At 40.7% G+C, this 22,748-nt stretch overlaps 1 protein-coding gene across 7 annotated transcripts in view; it reads left to right on the top strand.

Moving 5' to 3' along the window:
* LOC117694006 (protein VCF1-like) overlaps positions 1-22,254 on the top strand; it is a 45,466-nt gene extending 23,212 nt beyond the window's left edge. For 5 of the 7 annotated variants that reach the window (XM_076918767.1, XM_034484723.2, XM_076918768.1 and 2 more), the window contains 2 exons: positions 12,598-12,697; positions 21,236-22,254. In XM_076918767.1, the coding sequence (XP_076774882.1) occupies positions 12,598-12,697; positions 21,236-21,472 (337 nt within the window). In that variant the 3' untranslated portion in view covers positions 21,473-22,254. Of the gene's footprint in view, positions 1-12,024; positions 12,296-12,597; positions 12,698-20,866; positions 20,886-21,235 lie in introns of those variants that run through there. The other 2 variants (XM_076918766.1, XR_013106010.1) reach the window with 2 other exon arrangements.
* The last annotated feature ends 494 nt before the right edge of the window (positions 22,255-22,748 follow it).

The raw sequence follows: 22,748 nt of genomic DNA, 5'->3' as shown, positions 1-22,748 counted from the left end.
GAAAGATCAAAGATTATAGTTGCATACTTGCCTCCCTGACCTATGTAAACTGGGTAAACCATGGTTCAGCACTATTGTTGATCTATCTCAGGGTTCTCCTTGGTGTGTGTCTCAGTTGAAAAAACTGAAGACCCTCATGCTCAGGAGACCCTTCCTCAAGTCTCAGGAAATTGCGACCACTCAAAGATCACAAGAAACCATACCTGGATGCAAACAAGTTAATATGAATCCCCTTCCCCCATTTCACGTCACAATTCCTTGAGCTGGATATTTCTGAACAATCTTACCACACTAAGATTGCAGGGGATAAAACACATAGGTCCCCTTCTTGGGACCAGCTGGTCCTGTTATAACACAGGTTCCACTCGTGACCATGTGTTCTGGTATTTTATTACATCAGGAAGCTTGTGGGCTTTGATTCTTAAAAGGATATATACTCAGTCTTAGCCACGCAAGACCACCAGCTCTGGAAGCACACTGTTAGGGAGAGCAAAATTTTCCTTACATCTTCAAAATGGCAGACAAAGAATTCTGCTACAACAGTCCATAATCTATGATGCCAGATAATTGAATTTAGGAAAAACCGTCTTGTGCTGTTTGGAAAAGATAAGCTATACACAATCACATGAAAGAACCTGACCCAACTCTGTAGAGATTTGTTTTTCAGGGATAAATGCAGATATGATGTAGGGAGTCTAAGAAGGTAGAAAGCAAAGATATACTACCTTGAAAAAAGATGATTTTTTAAAATATCTCATGGTTAAGTTTGTGCCTGGGTAGCAGCTTATCAGTATTACAGACTAAATTAGCATAGTGGTTACTTCTGGGTGTACATAGAGTCACTCCTAGGGATGGTTAAGTTTACTCATTTTCTTTCTTTCTTTTGTCTGTTGTCTTTTCTGTTCAGGACACTGGGAGGAAAGCTTAGAGAGATTGTGATACCAGTAGATTTCAAACACTTTTAAGTGCAAGAAACTTTCTTGGGGAATGGGTGTCTGGTGGGATGAGGAGGCATTGTAGATGAAAGGGCTTCTTCTCTTAAACTCTCCTACCTAGTTGGTGCTACCCTCTGGTTCTTAAAGCTGAAGAAACAGCCAGAGAACAAAAGGACTTTTGTTTGTTGGATTATTTGTTTTTCAGGAAAACAGGAGAAGCTGGTGGAGCTTGGACTGGAAAGGGTGGTCTCTTGAGCCTGGGCCAAGTTCTACCCTTCATGGGGCCCTGTTTGCTCACAGTACTGTTTAAGGCCCCCTTAAGTAAATATGTGCTTTTTTGCCACCGTTGACTTCTTTGAGGATTGAGTTAAAATAATTAAGAAAGCTTTGTTATTATTCTTATACTTGTCCAGAAGCAGAGACGTAAGTAGGAGTGCTTGGCGGGTACTGGACAGTAGCATGCTTGGGGCATAACCACCAGTAGGAGATTTTGGAGAGGAATAAGTGGGGTCCCCAGGAGGGAAGGCTCCATTGGCTGCCTGCATTGTGTCCTGGACCATGAGGTGGGCCTTTAGGGTTAGAGGGGATGTGAAGGCTGCAGGGAAGCCAGTGAGCGCAGCCACATGAGAATAAGTATCAAAGGCTGGGCAGAGTGGGAGGAGTATGTCCAGGGACTGGCACACCTCTCACGTGGCCTCCTGGGAAGTAGGTCCTACTTATCAGCAGTCCCATTCTGCCTCAGCGGTTGCATCCCTTGGCCGGCAGAGAACCACAGCATTCAAAGGAAAGTGTCCGCCTGCTTCCGAAGGGAGACTAGCAGGGCCTCTCAGGACTCCTGTGCAAGGACTTGGAATTTGCCAGTACTATACTACAAGGAGCAACATCTTTCAAATGTGGTAGGGACTTTCTTATGCTGTTGTTATGTGTCTGTGAGCGGAACTAAGGAAGGCTTCCTTTATTGGTGTAGACTGCTTAGCTATTTGGGCAGGTTCCAGTATGGTCTGTCTGGTCAGTCTCAGTAGGTTGGCTTTTTCATCTTTATTTAATTGGCTGGCAGCAGAAATTCTAGGAAAAGATGGTCTTTTTCTCTGATGTCAATGCTTATTATATGCTTCTCCAACCCTTACATGGCAGTATTTCCAGATGCAGTGGGCCTCTCTGCACCTTCCCTTTGCATGTGGAAAAAAAAAATCCTCACTGTAGAGCCTCCTTCTAGTATGGAGGCTTTTTTTTTTTTTTTTTTTTTTTTTTTTTTTTTTTTTTTTTTTTTTTAAGTTGCTGTCTTGGAGCTGGAGATTAAGTTACCAACTTCAGGATTGCCTCCAAACAACTCCCTGTGTCTTGGACGAAGCCCTGTTCTTTCCAAGTTGCCCTTGCTTTAGTGGTGCAGCCTAGGAACTCATTCTTTTTTCCTTCTGGCCTTGCAATTTATGCACGTTTGCAAATAGATTTTATTTCACTGCATTCTAGACATTTTCTGGGAGTATTAATGAGATTTTTTTTATATAAAAAAAAAAACAACTTAATTTTACTTTTTACTTACTTTGCATCCTGCTCAGTGCCTCTCTCCTGGTCACACCTTACCACAATCATTTCCCCCTCCCCCCAGCCCCTTCCCCTTCTCCTCCTAGGGAGAGAAACCCCCAGTATCTTCCCCACCCCCTACCCTGACACCCCACCCCCCTTTTCAAGTCTCTGCAGAGCTAGGCATAACCTCTCCCACTAAAGCCAGACAAGGCAGCCCAGCTAGAAGAGCATATCTCACAGACAGGCAACAGCTTTTGTGATAGGCCCTGCTCCAGTTCTGTGGGAGCCACATGAAGACCAAGCTGCACAACTGCTACATAAGAGTGAGGAGGCCTAGATCCACTCCCTGTATGCTCTTTGGTTGGTGATTCAGACTCTGAGAGCCCCAGGGGTCCAGGTTAGTTGACTCTGTTGGTCTTCCTGTGGAGTTCCTATCTCCTTTGGGGTCCACAATCCTTCCTCCTATTTTTCCATGAGAGTCCCCATGCTCCTTCCACTGTTTGGCTGTGGCTGTCTGCATCTGTCTGAGTCAGTTGCTGGGTGGAGCCTCTCAGAGGGCAGCCATGGTAGATTTATGTCTACAAGCATAACGGAGTATCATTAGTAATATTAGGGATTGGTGCTTGCTCATAGGATGGTCTCTAGTTAGGCTGGTTATTGGTTGGCCATTCCTTCAGTCTCAGCTCCATCCTTCATGCCTGCATTTCTTGTAGACACGATAAATTTTGGGTTGAAAGTTTTCTGTGTGTTGGTATCCCTGTTGTTCCACTTGGGCTCCTGTCTGACAACAGGAGGTGTGGCCTCTTCAGGTTCTTTATTCTCAGTGTAGTGAGTCACAGCTAAGGTCACCCCCATTGAGTACATCTGAGAGAGGACTAATATCCAAAATTTACAAAGAACTCAAAAAGTTAGACACTAACAACCCAAATAACCCAATTAAAAAATTGTGGTACAGAGCAAAACAGAGAATTCTCAGCAGAGGAATCTTGAATGGCTGAGATGCAGTTAAAAAAATGTTCAAAGTCCTTAGTCATCAGGAACTGCAAATCAAAACATCTCTGAGGTTCCATCTTACACCCATCAGAGTGGCTAAGATAAAAATAAAAACAGTTTTTAGCCACAGTCCCATCACCCCATGATCACTATTAATTCTGTTGGGTGATTCTTGCTTTAGAGGTTTTCCCCATGCATTTATATTTAAAGCATACTGACACCCATATTTGCACATTAAAACAAAATCTGGAATTATTGCTGTTTGTCCCATTAACCATACAATTACTGCAAATTACCATAATATGCACATACCTAATTAGCCTATGGTGGGTTGGTCCTACCTAGTAAATGAGCAACAGGATTGACAAAGTTCTTTCAGACCTGATTTGGAAAACTCAAAAATAACCCTTGAATTCTATGTAAATGTTAAACAACAAAGAATTTGTCCTAAGGACAGGAGCTTTACAAGTTATGCCCTCCCCTCACCCCAGTTCCCCCCCCCCCCAGGACATTTACAGGACAATGTTTAGTAGTCTATCTTCAACACCAGCATTTGTTAAATACAGGAGCATTTCTTCTCCATAATTGTTTTTAATGCATGTAATGTTTCATAAAACTCTTGAGTCTTTGCAGTTTTCTTTCTTTTTTAAATGTATTTTTATTTCATGTGTGTTGGTGTTTTGCCTGTATGTATGTTTGTGTGAGGGTGTCAGATTACCTGGAATTGGAGTTTGTGAGCTGCCACATGGGTGCTGGGAATTGAACCCTGGTCTTTTGGAAGAGCGGCCAGTATTCTAAATTCTACAGTTTACAAAAAAAATCTTTGCTTGCTGTTTGCCATTCTTAATTGGATGTGTCTTTTACTCATCCTTGGATTCCAGGGCCAAAAGCATCCTCTAAACCACTGCATTGTCTAGAGATTGACAGTGGCTATTGGTAAAACTTTATGTTCACTTTCATGTTTCCTGATCTATTGATAACTGACTCCACATATGTGGTGTGCTGTCTCTAGAATCATGTGTTAAAAGCAGTAAATAAATGCCTGTTTCAGGTAGATGGTGCTTTCCATAAATAGTCAAAAGATTTTTTTTAGCTTGTTATCTGGCTGTGGGTATATTCTTGTTGATATCAACAGTATTTGCTACTATGTATAGTAGTTATCTCTTATTTTTATATGAAGCATATATATGCATATGTAGACTTGGCTAACCTGATAATTGCTATATAGTCCACACTAACCTTGAACTCCTGGGGATCCTTAATCTCCCCAGTGCTGAGATTATAGGCACCTGTGATAGCAGTGGAAATTGGGGTTTTGTGGCCATCTGCTGAGATTTCCAGGTTCTTGTGTTTCAGTGAGGAACCAAACAAAGGAATGAAGGTAACAGCAGAAATAGATGCAGTTTATCAGAAAGGAATACACTTCCAAGGGAGGAAGTAGGTTGGAGCTGGGACACAGATTAGAAGCATGGAGGATTGGGACTTTATTTTGCATAGTATGGGTTTTTTTTTTTTATTACAGTCTCTTATTTTTTCCATGTGGACTTTGGTAGTGTATGTAGGGCATATTGTTCTAGTCTTCCTCTCTGCAGACTCATTTATTCTGGATTAGAGAGAGAGATTGAGAGAGGGGGAGGGAGGGAGAGAGGGGAGTAGGGGAGACAGAGTCAGAGACAGAGAATGTGTAATGGCTTCACTAATCACAGTTCTACCATTTCTCACTTAGAGAGGGCATCTATTTTTGCATGGTAAAATGTTTTAAATCTGCATTCATTTGTCTTCTGGTAGCCTGACTTTATTGTTTAGATGGATAGGGCTGGTACTCCTTGCTTAATCTACTGAGGAGATCTCAGCACACATTCACTCTATGACTTTTTCTTTTTTACTATGTATGTGTGTGTGTATATATATATATATATATATATATATATATATATATATATATTTTTTTTTTTTTTTGGTTTTTCGAGACAGGGTTTCTCTGTGTAGCCCTGGCTGTCCTGGAACTCACTCTGTAGACCAGGCTGGCCTCCAACTCAGAAATCCACGTGCCTCTGCCTCCCAAGTGCTGGGATTAAAGGCGTGCGCCACTACTGCCCAGATACTATAAATTTTTTTAATGTGTCTGGAGAGATGGCTCATTGGTTAAGACTACTGGCTGCTCCTTCAGAGGACCTAAGTTTGATTCCCAGTACCTCCATGACTGCTCACAGTCATCTATCACTCTAGTTTCTGGATATCCAGTACTGTCTTCTGGCCTCCATTGGAACCAAGAATGCATGTGGTGCACAAACGACATGGTAGGAAAGCATCCATACATATAAAATACGTTTAAAAATTAAAATTGTGTGTGGATATGTGTGTGTGTTTGTCTGCACATTGTCGTCGTATGCATGTGTAATTCAGGTGACATGTTCTGGGAATTGTTTTTCTCCTTTTATCATATGGGTCCTGGGAATTGAATTAAGGTCTACAGCCTTGGAGGCAGACACTTTTCCTCACTGGGCCATCTTGCTAACTTGACAATTCATTTCTATTGTAATTTGGAACATACAGAAAATAATAAGGGAAATAATCATTATTGAAATGCTCATAAACATCTTATTTCAGTGTGTTTTGTATATCACATTAATTTTTTCACTTTCCAATACTACCAGTATACTCTCTCAAAGTATGTTATCTAATACTGAATTCTGAAATTTTCATATTAAATAATTAATACATTTTCAGAAATTCAAATTCTTTGTAATCTAGCATACATATCTTTCATGGTGTATCTTTAAATTCCTATATTTTTCTTAAACTATAAAAATTAATTATACAACAAATACCATAAATAAACAATTTCCCTAATTTTAGACAATGTACCCTTTGTGGATTACTCTAAGTAGAGATGAAAATAATATCTTTAAAATTCTTTGAGAACTGGTGTCTTTTCATGCCTTTAACATATATGTACATGAGGGTTTTTTTTTGTTTTTTACTTTTTAATTTTATATTCAGTTCTAGGGAGTGAACCAAGGATTCATGGATACTACACAAGCACTTGACCACTGAGCTATAAAAGAGGGCCAAAACCCAAGCCCTCTTTTAAAAATACTTGTATACTTGATGTAGTTGATGATTACCTTACAGAGATCTTTGTATCTGAGAAATATAACATTTATTAATTTGAACATTGTATAAACAGTTTAAAAGTTCTCAAAAATATATACAGAAATATATTCTGAGGAAAATATATATCTCAAGTAATATTAAAACCAACTAAAGGTTCATCTGATCTGAAGAGTGTGAGTGTGTATGTGTGTGTGTAAGAGAGAGAGAGAGAGAGAGAGAGAGAGAGAGAGAGAGAGAGAGAGAGAGAGAGAGAATATGAACCGGTTGCATGAGGCTAATAGGAAAATCCCAGCAATTTAAAAAACAAAACATGCTAGAGAGCTGACTCAGCAGTTAAGAGCACTGGTTGCTCTTCCAGCCTGTGTTCAATTCTCAGCAACCACATGTTTGCTCACCATCTATAAAGGGACCTGATGCCATCTTCTGGTGTGTCTGAAGACAGCAACAGTATACCAACATACATAAAATAAATAAATCTTTTAAAAGCATCAAATTTCTCAAATGTTCATTAATTGCAATTAGTTTACAACCAAATTAAAAAAAGGTACTGCCTGGTAAGTTACTAATACTCTGCTGCTTAAGTAAACCTTCGCACAGCAATCTTCAAACCACGGTTTGAGTCCCAACCCAGTATCACATATCATATCCTGCATATCAGATATTTACATTATGATTCACAATAGTAGGAAATTACAGTTATGAAGTAGCAATGGGAATAATTTTATGGTTGTGGGTCACCACAACATGAGGAACTGTATTAAAGGGTTGCAACTTTAGGAAGGTTTAGAACCACTGCCTTAGAGAATTATTTTACCTAACACTTATTTTCAAGAATGAAAGAAAATGGATAGTCATAAGATCTGTTTTTACAGTGAAGTACCTTATAGATGCGATATATTGAAAACTTTCAGAAAATCTGCAAGTTATATAATTTTGGGAGCCTTGTGCACAGATTGTTTTGTATCAAGTGCTTCGTGCTATTTAATGTTGGTGCCACTCTACTGAATGAGGAGTGTCACCAGGTTTGTGACATTATTATAAATGATAAATTATCTTGCACATTTATGTGGTTTTGATCCATTGTTTATTTATTCTCTTTTGGTAAATTGATGATTTTGTGTATCTCTTCTAATCAAGATTTCTAACCAGAGTGTGTTGTTTTATATTTCTTTATTGAACAGACATGCTCCCAGGCATTTAACATTGATGAATTTTCTTCATTATGTGCTGTCATCTTTGTTAAAACGGTCTTAGGATAATAGAGCCTTCTCATTCTGTCCTTTAAAGTAGCTCTCTCTTGTGACCTTTTTCACAGGGAACCATAACAGCCAACAGCTTTCCCATTCCATATACTTTCACAGTTTCTGTTCAGTGTGAATCCGTACATGACTCAGAAACCTTTGAGGAGAACTAAAGGCATGCCCACATTTTTTATATTCCTCCGTTTCTTTTTCTGTTCCTAATCTGGATGATTTTCATTCTGAGCTGTGATGTGAACATTTAGGGATGAATGAACATAAAGGATATCTCCATCTCCACATACCTGCCTTTCATATGGTTTTACTCTACAAGGATTTTCTTGTTCACAATGGTATCTAGAATTCAGCTGAATTTTTTCCCACAGTAATTATTATGTTCAGAGTCTCTATGATTTGATGTCTTTGATTTTTTCCTGGAAAGTCATCTTCAAAGTTCTGCTGTTCCTGTTGCCACCAGGTTTCTGAAGGTTTCCTGCATCACATGCCTGTGGAGCTTTTATGGGGAAGAATCTTGCAAAGCCCACTCTTCCAAGGGGAAATTAACAGCCACGTCTTCACAGGTCACACGCTTCATTTCTGCTTCCCAATTCTGCTCTCTTCACAACTCCTTCTAGGATTGGTTGTCACAAAGTGACAGATTGGGTCACCTGACAATATCTTACTAGGCTGCACAGACTGACCATGAATTCTGTAGCCCAGGCAGGCCTTGACCTTGAGATCTATTTTTTGAGATCGGGTTTCTCATTGACCCTAGAACTGAACATCTGGCAAAACTGGCTGGCCAGTGAGTTTCAGGAGTCTGTCTGTCTCCCCTAGTACCACCCTCTTTGGCACCCCAGCATTGGGATTATAAAGTATGCACTGGGGCAAGCAGTTTACCAACTTAACCATTTAACCAGCACTTGCTTCTGGTTATTCAAGGAATGGTTAATGAATACCATAGTGAGAGTTGGTGTTGGGGCTCATGGAAGGCTACTGTAAGCAGAGGAGTAGGAATACAGACTTTGTTATTGGGAGTTTACAAGTTAGTGAGGAGGGGAAAAAAGGAGCAGCACAAATGTTTTTATGAGTTCATAACTACAGGTCTGGCATATGGTAAGAAAACTGTGGCCAGTAGAGTGGAAACCTATAGGATGTTGAAGGCTGTGGATATGATGTGGAACCATTAGGGAGTTAGAAGGCCAGAAGAACTACTGGTGATGAGCCAGGAGGATGAAAGAAAAGGACAGCATGGAACACCATCTTTCCTGCTGCTTGGGGCATGGCCACAAGCAGGGAGACTTATCAGGAGAAAATGAGAATGTCCCTGGGAAGAGGATCCACTGGTAGCCTTCTCAGTGTTGTGGGCACCAAGATAGGCAGTTAGTTTTAAAGATTGAGGGTTGCAAAGAAGACAGTGGAAGCACCAGAGTGGGAGGAATATGTCCAGGGGATTTGTACACTTCTCACTTCTGGCACCACAGGAATAAATTGGGTAGTATGTTTTATATATCAGTGCTCCAGATCCTTAGCCTGCAGGCCACAACAGCCTTAGAAGGATTATTTAGGCAGGCCCCAGGGTAGAGACTGGAAGTGACCTCTCTGGGTTCCTATAGTCCTAGAACCTACAGTCTTAGGTAGTATTCCTCTCCTGTCTTTCCACTTTCATTTAGGCTTCATGCAGCACATATACTTCCTGTTGCTGTTGCCATGGTTCTGAAAGTGGGACTAAGAAGGGCTTCTACACTGGAGACCTCACTAGTTCCAATTCATCTGTTATTTTCCCCTTTATACTACTTGGCTTCCTTAGCCAAGTCTTTTGAATTTTCCAGAGAAAAGTAGCTGGAAAATTGGATTTTCCATCAAGATTGGAGACACATGGCAGCTTCTCTGCTGTTCTCCCCACCCTTCACTTTGGAAAGGGCCATGTAGAACCTTTTTCTGGAGAAGCCTTTTCTTCTGGTGTCAGTGCTATGCAGGTTCTGGGGTGTGTGTGTGTGTGTGTGTGTGTGTGTGTGTGTGTGTGTGTGTGTGTGTTGGGGTGCTCCCTTCTGGAAGGAGCTTGGCAAAAAGTCATCATTTAGAGACACAACCCTTTAGAGTTTCAAATGTTTAGTTCTCTCATGGGGATGCCTAGATACCTTAGCAACTTGGCATGTCTGCTTCTCTGAATGATCTTTTTGGTTTCTTGGACCCACTGGTGTCCTGGGATTTACAGGGCTTTTTCTTAACATATTCATCCTTTGTAGCAACTATTTGTTCTCACTCTAGAAAACTTGGGAGGCATATACTATACAATACACAAAGCTAATCTTATCCTTAGTCCTATTGCTGAGAGATTAAACTTTCATAATTCACTGCAAAAATTAACTTAGATATTTTTATTCATGAAGTATATTTAACATACTGCTTTAGAGCTCAGTTTTACATTTTTGAAAAATAACTTTTTTTACAGTATACATACTTTTGTTTAAAAACTAAAATGTAAAGTGTTGAAAGCTTAAGTAAAACAGGAGATCAAAACACAGTAACTCATGATCCAAAACCTGCCATCATCATGCACGAAGTCTTGTGAGGGCAGGAGCTGAGATATATGCTTATCTTAACCCAGTACCCAAAGGAACATCTTTATTGTAGTTTGTGCTCAGTAAGTGTTGTGAACTAAAATGTTTGCATATTCAGTATGTTTTTTATGTGTGTTTAATCAGTGTTCTCATAGCATTATGTTGTAACAGTTTTTCTATATAATTTTTTATTTACTATTTTATAGTATTTACTATTTTGTCTTGAAAATCAATATTACTAGCTTCAGCCTGGTTAGTTCACTTAATGGAAAAACATGTAGCTGGCTGGTAATAACCCAGATCTTTCCAGGTTGAAAGTGCCTTTCTTCATTACACGAGGTTTAAGTAAATGCTATACAGCATGAAATTTATTTGGGTAGTATGGTGGACCTGTTATTGTTGTTTCATGTGTTGTTTCGATTGGCTCTCACTGTATTTGCTGTGTTTCTACACAGACACTGTCCTGGATCATACTGAGTTCATAGCAACTAAGATTTTTGGAAAGCATCTCAAGGTTAACTGATACCGTATTCAAGATCTGGAGTCAGCTTAAATTGTTAGGGATTTGGATCATGTGGTGAGATAGGAGGGCTCAGAAGAATATAATATATGCGATGTTAGAAGCCAAAGTACTAAAATACTATTTTAATTAAGAACACAGTTATTTGACAGGAAATTATGTGAAGAGAAGCTAGTCTTTTTTGAAATGTTGTGTATTTCCCAAAGCTAGCTACTAGGTTTTGATGTTGTTTTGGCAATTGTGAAATACCTAGAAAAAATCTTGTATTTGCTTCTGAGAAATTTCTTTTTAGTAACACTCTATATAGATAATACAACATTAACTATATCATCAACTTCTATGCCATAAAGAAACAGTTTGATAAGCTTTCAACTGTGAACGGATTTTTCTCATCCTGTAGAAGAGGAGACTGAGTCAGAATTCAAGAGAACTTCCCTTACAGCCACTCTTGTCATTCTTATTCATTATAAAAGGTTAGCACTTGACATGGAAAAGAGATCCGGGGAGGGATGTGCTTAAACTTCCCATGCAATTTTCAGTTTTCAATTAGACACTGCTTATAGAAAGAGGGAAGAGGCAATGGAGAAGATAGTCCAAAAGTCTCATAGCACATTGAGTTTTTTAAAGATGAGCATAAGATGGAAGACTAACTAAAGAATGGACATCAGTAAATTTATAGTCCTAAGGAATACCAAACACTTAAGATAGTTTCTAATTAAGCAGTTAAAAAGAATGTTTCTCTAATCAATTATAGGATTTCTGCAAAACTTTTACTCTCAGGTTAGTAGACTGTTACTCTTGTAGGTGAAGCAGGAGAATTACAGCAAATTCAAGACCAGCCAAGCCACGGTAGTGAGCTTGATGACAAATTGAACTATAGAGGGAGATCATTGTGAATAAAAGAAAATAGAAAGATATGAATTATACTGGTAAATATCCCAACAAAATTGGTGAAGAATAATGTGATAGTTACTTTTTTTTTTTTGTCTGAAACAGGGCCTCACTATAAAAGAGTCCAGCTGGCTTGGAACTTATACCCTAGGCAACAATGGAAATACAGATAGATCTTCAGGCCTTATCCTCCCTGGGGCTGGTAATACAAGCATGAATCACTATATCTGGTTTCATTAAGACAACTTTTAGACATGGTTTCAAGAAAGTAATCAGCCATGGTGTGATGCTGGCAGTTTAGTGACATAATAATTGTTGTTATAGTAACAGGAATGACATGACAGTACACAGAAAGAATCTGTATCTGTTCAGTGTTCACAGCCACTGGCTAAAGGGACATAAGACCAAGAAGACTCTAGAAGTCACAAGTATCTTGAGAGTTGCCCTATGGCAGGGCTTAGAAGCTGTTAAACTGGACTGGATGAATAAGAAGATAAAGGGTCTGGTCAGGTAGAGTTTTAACATTTGACTGTAAAATTCTTTGTTTCTAGTTTGAAACAGTGGTTGAAATTGCGATGTTGGTTTGGGGAAATTGAACTTGGTCTTTGGGTACACATAGAGTTCTGTTTGACGTGATTCCTCCACTGCCTAGTGCCACCTGCTGCAGAATGGAAGTCCATCAGAGCAGCACTGAATAGATCTTTCCTAGAAAAGACCCCCAGATTTGGGTACTGGCACAGGGCGACAAGTTAAGCATTCAAGATCAATTACTGAATGACAGATGTCCTTCTACCTTTGAAAACTGTTTTCAGGAAAAGACGACCAGATGACAATGAGGAGGACAACTATCGTCCCCCTTGTTCGAAGAGGACTAAGAAGGACCAGGCCTTACAGGACCCTCGTGCTGTAGAGGTAGGAACTATGGCAACATAGCTGATTCTTCTGTCTCTCTGCTCACAATTCGGTTTACATTTCTATCCCCTCAATGGCAAGAAAACCATCCCAGGTGCCCTCATGAAAGTTTTCTCATGGGCTGCAGTGGCTATGAGCCAGGGCAGGGCTTTAAGTGTTGTCTCAAGCATGGTTTGACTGTGCAGTAGGACAGAGAAAGGGTCAACAAAGGAGGCTTTCCTAAGCACAGCAAAGAAGAACTGGGTTCCAAAAATGTCACCACCACACAAATGGGAAGGAAGAATTGCACCCCAGCTGATATGGTTAGGACAGAAATAAACTTGAAGAACAGAGCCCCATGGTAGTAGCTAGCTACAATGCTCTTCTTGCCCCTCCCTGGAAAAATTGAAAGCAAACCTGGAGTTGTGTGAAGGCATTTCAGAAAGCTTTAGTAGTGATGCTTGCACTGAAGAGCTGGCATTTCAACTCCAGAAATCTTCACGTTAATAGCTAGTGTTGTGTAGTTATAATAGCAGGCTTTCAATGGAAGAATAACATACTGAGGAGAGAGCATTGTAAAGTCTTTCTGAACAAGTCTCATCAGGCAATGAGTAAGTATGCTCACTTCTACCTTTCTTGAGAAAGAGAACAAAGGTTTATCAACATGTACCATCCCTGCCTCTAGGACATGAACACAGGTAGGTTTTGGATAAAATGTACCTAGAGTCTGGGTCCCAGGACTACCCTAGTCAATGAATTAGTGGTCTCGGGCAATAGAATGTGCTGTTGCATACAGTTACCCAAGTATCAATCCTGGCCTTTATTTCCAAGGTCAGCATCTTTTGACCTTTGTGCTTCCTGGATCAAAGGTATAAGATAAGGCGGTCCAAACCCAAAGACAGGAAGCTTCCATGCTTGCCTGTATTGCAGATAAAGAACAATGGCTTCCCAGGATCCACCCCCCCCCCCCACACACACACCCATGAGTGTAAGTACGTCTGAGTAAAACAGACGACAGAGAGTGTAAGGCAGGTGTGTAGATTACACTAGTGCAGATGCCAGACTTCTACTCCACCATGTCACATGGGAACTAATTGATGTCCACATACTCAAGTTCCAAGGAAGAAACAGCAATGAGGTGAACGAGAGAAATGCATTAGGGACCTCACATATACTTAAGTTTGACTTCTGTGCAAGTTCTGTGTAAGTTCGATTTCCCCGAAAGGTTGGATTAATTACTGTTAGTACACAAGGTAAGTTCAGGTATCTGATGGAATGTTTGGTAAACTGTATTCTTTCTTTCTGGTATTGGCAGTTTGTGGCCTTTACAGGGTAGTTGAATCATCATCCTGATGGGATATCAAATAGCAAGCGAGCAAGCTAGGATTGCTGTGCTTTTTCTGTGTCTGTCCTTGAGTGTAGGTGAGATGCTTTCAGTGTCCTTCCTTGAGTTTCCTACAACAAGAGACGAAAACCTAGAGTTGTAAGCCAATTAAGACTTTCTCCCCTGAATTGCTATTAGTTAGGATGTTTTAATCACAGAAACAGAAATGAAATGAGTGTGGGACCATTTCTGTCAATCTAGATGTCTCCATATGATCTGGAAGACAGAACTTCTGGAGACATTCGAGGGCTCTGAGTCTATGCCTGTGAGCCAAAGCCATGTCTCTAGTTGTATTATGAAACCCTAAGCAAAGGGGGTCCCCTCTGAAATGACCTTCTTAGAAGATACAGTCATTGAACTTTTGTGTATGGAGGCATGGAGACTGCAAAAGATGGACAAATAGCAGTGCAGACATATTAAAAATTCTTGTTCATGGAGCATGCCAAAGTATGGCAAGCAGTCTCTTACTCAAGCTCACTTTAGAGTCTGAATTGCTTCCTGAAGATAAATAGTTCCACGTGTGTACTGGAGGTGTGGTGTACCTACTTTTCCATTGAAAACTGCTCAGAGCTCAAGGGCTGGTCCAATTTCACCTTCTGGTCTTCAGAAAGCCTAGCTGAACCCCCTGCCTGTGCACAGAATTTCACACATGTATGTCTGTCATCCCTTGGTCCTTTGCAAAGTGGTAGTAATTCAACAGTCTGCTTCCTTGGCTGTCCTCTGGCTCAAGAGGTTTTGCAGTGTTTTGGTGGGCTCAGGGAAGGGGAGGCAGTCAGCTGGAATGTGAGGAGCCTCTGGGAGCTCCTAGTCTAAAGACTCCAGTGGGCTTGTTAGGACTTGTCAGTTTCAGTTAGTAAACAACAACATGTCATTCCAGTGTGAACATGTCATACAAGTGTGAATCCTGTTACACTGTTGGTGTTCCTAGAATCGAGTATCTCTGAGGTAAACTGGAAATGGGCGGAAAGACAGAACTGAAGGTACAATTACCTTGAATTAACTTGCTCCATAAGTTAGGAGGCATTTACAGTTCTGTATCATCAACACACATGAATTACCATTCAGTTCTTGTCATGGCCTTCCCTGATAAAGTTCTTCCTTACAGGTTCCATTTTCCTGAATTTGTGTCATTAGTCCACTGAGGCTCTCTTTCCACCTACTGTGAAGCCTGCTGGGCCATGATGCTTCTTCAGGTGCTGCCTTTCTTCTGTCCTGTGATTCTAAGCTGCTGTCTGCATTCCTTCCTGCCACTTAAGCCTTTGGCAGCTTCTTTCCAACAGCTGCTTGCCCCACCTTACTTTTGGCATCTGCCACCTTGCTCTGCTATAGCTTACAAGGGAGAACTCAGTCTGGGGTGTCTGCCAATCTGAAGCACAGAGATGTTTAAATTGCCAAGTGCTGCCTGTAAAGGTGGGATGTCCTTGTGGATCTGTACAGTGCTCTCAGCAACTCCTTCCTCCTCCGCTTCTCTGGGCATCACTGGATCATCCCTTAGGTTTCTGCCAACAGAATCAAGACCTGCAAGGCCTGTTGCTGGATAGTTTGCAACTGTGTGGGTGGCCTCAGTGCTCCTCAGTCTCCTCTACTGTTTATCCATTACAGCCAGCCATTGGGATATCTGTGTGTTCATCTCACATAGATACCCCATTCCTGTCTTCTCTTGCACCTCCATGGCTCAAGCATTTCCCAAGGGCCACAGACCCTCCTCATTCTAGCAGCAGCATCTGACTGCCCCTCAAAATCTTCCTCATCCTTCTCGAGCTCTTGTTCTCCGCAGTAGGCACACTTTTCCTGTTAGTATTCCTCCCATCACGCAGTGTGTGGTGTAGGGGACTGTTTTCTTTTATGTATTTAATTTTTGATATTGTAGTATAATGACATCATCTTACCCTTCCCTTGTCTCCCTCCAAACCCTTTCATATACACGTCTTTCTTGCTCACTATCTAACTTGTGTCCTCCTTGTCATTAGTTAATCTTACACACACACAAACTCACTCTCTCTCTCTCTCTCTCTCTCTCTCTCTCTCTCTCTCTCTCTCTCTCTCTCTCTCTCTCTCTCTCTCTCTCTCTCAGAAATACAAGCTGTCCAGTCTGAATAGTGCTACTTGTATGTATGTTTTCAGGACTGAGCTTTGGTGTGGATAACCAGCAGGTGTGCTCTCTTCTTCCCCTCCCAGCTTTCCTTATCTCCCTATCAGCTCTTCTTAGTTGCCTGTAGTTCTTTTGTAGCATTGAGGTCTCCAGGGAATTCCCTGTTCACTCTGTCATGTCTACTCTGGTTCTTTTTACTTCGTGTTTAGGCAGTCTTTATGTTGTGAGACTCTATGGATGTAGCTTCTGACATTTCTAGAAGACACAGTCTCAGAAGACAGTCTACAACCCTCTGGTTCTAACAATTGTTTGATATATTCAGTTGAAGCTGGCCTCCACATGTCTCCCCTTTGATTATGTGTAGTTTTCTTTAATGGTTTGTTGTGAAGAGATGTTTCCTTTATGTGGCCAGAAGACTGTTGTACTCTGTGGGTATAAGGAAAAGATTTGTATGCCATTTGGATTCTGTCCCACATTTCTTTGATATATCTATCCCTGAGAAGTAGGCTAGGTTTCTTGTACTAGGCATGTTTCCCATCCTTTGAGAAGGCCTGAAAAAAAGCTGAGTAAAGAGCTGTAGGGTTACCACCAAGGTGTGTGTGGCACTAGTGCCCCCTTAGGGTTAATGTGCCATGCTGATCATTGTGGTGGCTCACAGGCATCATAGCTGAGTAGGACTGTTGGTTGCTTCCCTCATTTGGAAGCTTGTCTTCATGGAGGACAATCCTCATGAAAGCTGGTCCTCCAGGAGAAAGATTTCAGGTCAGTTCAAGCTGGGGGGGGGAGGCACTGGAGATGGGATGAATTTCCTGCTTGGTCAGTAAACACATAAGCAACTGTTTGGACTGACTGTACATTGGCAAGACATGTCCCTAACCAGTATTCTCCTACTAGTGCAGCCCAAGTAAGAAAGATGTGAGGTGAGCTGAGAAAAAGCCCCCCAGGTGATTCTGTGTCCCATGCTCAAATAGAACTGTAGCAGTGTATGCTGTCCTCACAGCTTCTTTGGCCCTGAAGTAAACATACAAATTTTGAAGACCTTGAACCAAATACACCCTTACCTCTGCACACAGATAGAGCCTACACCACCATGGTGTAGCACACTTGGAAATTTTGAATAGTGAGACTTCTTCTCCAGCATCTTCATAGATGTGCTCTTTTTTGCAGTTTGTGTGGACCTGCACATAATTGCTCAAAGCAAGTACTAATCCGTATTGAAAGTGCAGAGTGTTGGAAGTGGGCTTTGTGTGGCGGGATGGATGGCTCTGCAGTTGGCAACATTAGGTTCTGTTTCAGAGCACCTCACATCTTTATTGGGTGGGTCCCATCCACCTATAACTGCAATTGGAATGCAACCAGCACCAGCCACTTCCTGAAGAAGCCCTTACAAGTTATAGATAGCATAAACTCAGCAACACTAAAAACAATCAACCTTTTTGTTTGTATTTGTGTTTGTGTTTGTGTTTTGAGTGTTTTGAGACTGGGTAGTCCTGGCTTTCCCAGAACTCAAGACATATGCCTGTCTCTGCCTTCTAGTGCTAAGACTCAAGGTCTGTATCACATTGACATGGCCAATAAATCGTTGTTTTCCTTTTTTATTTTTTTTTTTAAAGTGTGAGCTTTGTACTTGAGGAGGACATTCTGAAGAGATGTTTCTAAGAGTACTCAGGATATGATAAGAAACAGTTGTGTCCATGAAAATTGATTCAGCTTGGCAGCATTTCAGGTCTTTCTATTCTGGGAGAGAACTTGTCTTTCTGAAACTCAGGTGTAGGAAGGTGTAAATGTTTATGTTATGAAGAACAGTGGACACAGTGAAAATACACACCTCTCAATCAAACAATAAACAAATACCAGTTGGTCCTACACTTAAGCATTTCATTAATTCAAGAATTTTCATTCTCATAGGATGTATGTTAGAGAGTCCAGGCTTTATGACTGGGAGGACTGTTGATTAGATTAATAGCGATTGTGGGTCCAGAAAGACTTGCTGTGTGTGAGTGTCTTTGGTACTTTGAAGAGCACTGAGCCCTGTTACCAAGGTCTCATTTCCAGCCACAGAATTCATTTCTCCAATCCTTGTGTTGAGGCTAGGAGGAACTGAGTCTCAATGTAGATTTCCACTGGCATTGGGGCATCATTCTTGGTTAAGTGACATATAGGGAATCTTTTCTTGTCAATAAATCGTTTGCTGTACATGACATGGAAAGTTAAGTTACTAGCAAAATGAAATAGTGGTTCCCATATCAAGGTTTGTGTAAAGATCCTCTCTATAGGATCATGTATTTAAATACTTGATCCTCAGTTCATAAATCTGTTTAAAGATTAGGAGGTGTTTGGCCTTGTGGGAGGACATGTATCACCAATGGTAGGCTTTGAGTTCTCAAAGGCCCTTGCTGTACTGTTCTCATTTAGCTCTCTTTTTTTGCCTCATGGTTGTGCCTGAGGTTCTAAACTCTCAGTAGGTACCAAGTACTGCTTAAGTACCATGCCTACCTTTCTACTGCCACATGTCCACTGTGGTCATCTTCCTGTCTACGTACCCTCTGCATATATAGGCCTCAGATAAGCTCTTCTATAAGCTGCCTCCATCAATCTGTCTTCACAACAATACAAAGTATCTAAGGCAACACAAACATATTTTTCCATTCAATGATTTCTGTTGGAATTTACAAACTGCACTTTAAAGTTTTCAAACTACTTGAGTGATACAGACATCCCATGAGAAATCAGAGAGCTCATTCTATATCAGCAAAACCACAATTGTATCATCCTTGTTAGCAGAACTGGCCCTGGATACGATATTTAATTACTAGGTGTTCTTTGATTAGATTGATTAAATTTACTCTTGCTTTCTGTCTTTCTTTGTCAGTCCCTTACTTTTTTCTTTTTGTCTGTCTTTCTGTCTTTGTGTCTGCCTGCCTGTCAAGCTGTTGTAGCCTGTCTCTGCCTGTCTATGAGTATTGGCAGGTTCTCAATACATATCTGGGGCTGGCCTGGAACTCAGTATGTAATCCAGGCTGGCCTTCAGATCTTCCTGTCTCAGTCTTCCAAGTGCTAAATCACAGGTATTTGCTCAGATGCCTAGCAAGTAACTTCCCTCATAAAAACCATTTTGTGACTTCTGATCATCACTATCCAAGATACTGAAGTTGTAAAATCAATCAATGAATGTTGCTATAATAGGGATATCTGTACAACACAGACTTACAAATGTTATGTTTCAATCAGAAATTGGGGACTGGTCATCCACTCTTTTCTTCACAATGATTCTGAAGAATTGCTTCCTGGGCTGTGAGGTTTCCTGTAAGATCTCACAGGCAGAGTCTAAAGTGTATCAGGTTTAACTGGCTTTCTTGCCAAAGAAGAACATGACCTTGACATCCTGATCCTTTATAAGATTTTATAAGAGTGCTGCTCAGTCCCTGGTATGCTAGGCTGGGTTTGAACGTAATACATCCTGTGTGCTAGGGGAACTCTACCAATGTTCCTATGTCCTCAGCCCCTTACTCACTATATCCTCCCTTCATATAATACTATCATCTTCACAACACAGAGTGCAAACCAAATATGTTGTCACTTGTGATGATTCCTCCCCTTACCATATCATTCAGAATATAGTCCAGGAAAAAAAACCCAGGAAATCTACATAAGGAATCTTAGAATGTATAGGAGATGGTTTTATCCAATGGGATGTCTTTATATGGTCTTTGAGTATTTATAAGTATAAGGCAATAGTACAACATGTAAAAATAAGTAAGTAAATAAATAAATAAATAAAGTGCTGCATGTAGATTTTTACTGTAGGACTTACAAGAGATATTCTTTCTAGTTTCTTCTGAGACCCTTTTCACACATGTAGGTAGCCCTCAAATCCATTGATACCCATTTCCCAGATACTCACACATAGGTTGTTTGGGTTCAGTGTCTCTCACAGACAGTCTTTGAATGCATGATTGTCATTGCCTGAATACTTTTATTTCATACTTGTGGGTGATGTACTGAGCTGAAGAGTTTCACATAACCTCAGAATGGTGACATGTCTTGGGTTTAGTCCTTATTAAAGCTACCTTGAGAACAATGGCCTCAGAAGCTGTAAAAATCAATATTGTTCAGTATTTTAATTAGATAAGGCTCCTTGTGATCACATCCTCCTCCTTTGATAGTCCTAAGATTAGAGACAGACTTTGGTGGGTGTATGAACATGACAGTGATTTCCTGTACCTAAATATGTAGAACCCTAGGTCTCAAGCATACTGGGAAAGCATTCTAGCACAGACTTATATCCCTAGTCAACAAAATTCCAGAATATAACTCTGTTTTGGAGATCCAAAATAATATAGCCAATATGAGAAAGTGAAGTTATTTCAAGAAAAGACAATTTTAAGACAAACACAGAGACATGCTATACTAAGCCCACAAATAGTAGACCAATGGGTGTTAGTCATCAAAAATGCTGCTCTGTCAGTTATTATACCTTCCATTAAAAAATGTCAAAGGCATTTCAAGATGTGAGAGGAGCCTTGAATTGCTGTAGGAGGAGCACATCTGTCTGCTCTCATGGATACATAGGGAAAGATCCTGTTATTTGTAGGTAAGCATGGGTGCCCATATATGTGGATGGAGTGTTTCCCATAGTTTATTTGTCACAATGGCACTTGTAATTGCATTCCATCTTACTTGCTTTGGGCTCAATTCCTACCCTATTCTGCAGAATTGATTGCTGTTTGATCCTTGAGGATGAGAACTTCCTTCTCTGATGCAGGTAATTGGAATGCATGGTACAAGCAGGGACAGCAGTTATGTGCAGGGATTTGGAGCAAGAGCTCCTCTGTTTGAACCTTTTCCCTGACACTTCCTAGGGACTGGCCATTGGAGATCTCTTTCCTATTCTGTCAGATGGGTGGTATTAAACCCCGCTTCATCAACAGAACTGCTGTCAGGAGGGAATGAACTGCACAAATGATTGCACATTATTGACTGTGAAGTCTTTTGTAGAATGTGTAGAATGCCAGTATTCTTGAAGGGCACAGGAAATGATGACAGTATCATAATAGCCATCCTCCTTCTGTCTTTCTTCCAGTCGACAAGCAGTGATAATGAAAGGAACCAAAGCAGCATCAATAACCCCAATCGTGAGAGAGTGCCAGAGAACAGCTTAAACCAGAGCACTGCTGAACTAGACTCCAATATCCCTGGGTTCTCCCAAGAGGAGGACTATGAAGTGTGCCAAGACCAAGATCCTTACTCCCACATTAACAACATCTTGAAGGAGGCTCATTTCTACAGCCTCCAGCAGAGAGGATACTCTCCGACATGATGGCCTAGGCATCCTCCTTGCTTGTTTATAAAAATCATGCAAAGCAGTCTTGGCTTTTGTCTATATTTTCAGTAAGAGGTCAATCAATGGGTGTTGTATTCTTTTGCTGTTTTGCTCCACCATTACAATTTCAAAGGATCATTCATGACAATATGGTATGTTTTCTGTCACGTCTGATGTCCTATTCATGTTAAAATAGCAGCATGAGGACTTCTCCTGAGACTGAATGGATTACATGTCCAATTCAGGTTTGATGCTAAGTTGCTCATTTAGGGTGTTCATGTTAAATGTTGTTTAAAATGTGATTTCCTTATTTTGAAAAGTTAAGTGGCCTGGAAAAGTTTGTGTGTTTTTTTCTTGAAATGTAAAAGAACAAACAATGGAGAAGCCAATACCAAACCAGTAATGAGCATTGTGGAAGAGGGGAAATGTGGGTGGCTTGCTCTCATTCTGATATGAATATGGGCTGATCCTTGGAAGGGAAATGTCTACAGAAGTCCTTTTCTACCTATACTCATGCAAACGTCAGCCCACGTAGGTTGTGAACTTGAAGCCTGTGTCTAGCAGCTACATTCTTTGTATTCCAAGGGAGAAGCCTTCTTCCTTTAAGGCTCCCGTGTGTGCTCTTCAGACTTGTGTCGAGCACTTATAATTCAGTCAGAGAAGTGCACAGCAATGCTGTAGCTTAAGCACAAAATTTGGATATTTACTGCTTCTGTGTTGTCTCTTACAGCTCTTTCTATTATGTCTAATGTTGATAAAATTTAAGCCATTGCAAATGATATCTGACTTGAGAAGTATTGTAAAGCTGGGTGGGTGACTGTCCATTGTCTAACAAACCATTCACGGGAAAGAGAGCATCTCAAGTCATCAAAATCCATACAGGGAAGTGTGACTGGATGGGCCACAGTAGAACATTGCTTGCCTAGCCTGTAGCAGAGGCCCAGGATGGCAAATGTATCAACTCAGTTAATGTGGCTTATGATGGGTGAGCTGAGTTACCATTAGAAGAAACAGGCAATGCACCTTAGTGATGGATCTGTCCTGGTGGTTAGTCATATTGAGAAGCCAGCCCAGCCTGTGGGCAGACTTGTATAATGCCCATATTTTCTTGCTGATCAAAGAACTGAAGGCATCATACCTTGTTCCCTGTGTCTGTGAGGCCTACAACTGGTTTTCACATTTACTGAGAAAAGAATGGCCTCCAACTGTTTGCTAAGCACACTCTCTACAAGTGAACTTCATGCTCTGCAACGTTTTGTAATTATCAGTGACA

The sequence above is a fragment of the Arvicanthis niloticus genome, chromosome X (assembly GCF_011762505.2).
Source record: "Arvicanthis niloticus isolate mArvNil1 chromosome X, mArvNil1.pat.X, whole genome shotgun sequence".
Lineage (NCBI taxonomy): Eukaryota > Metazoa > Chordata > Mammalia > Rodentia > Muridae > Arvicanthis > Arvicanthis niloticus.
Note: the sequence above shows the minus strand (reverse complement) of the source record. Positions and strands in the feature narration are given on the sequence as shown.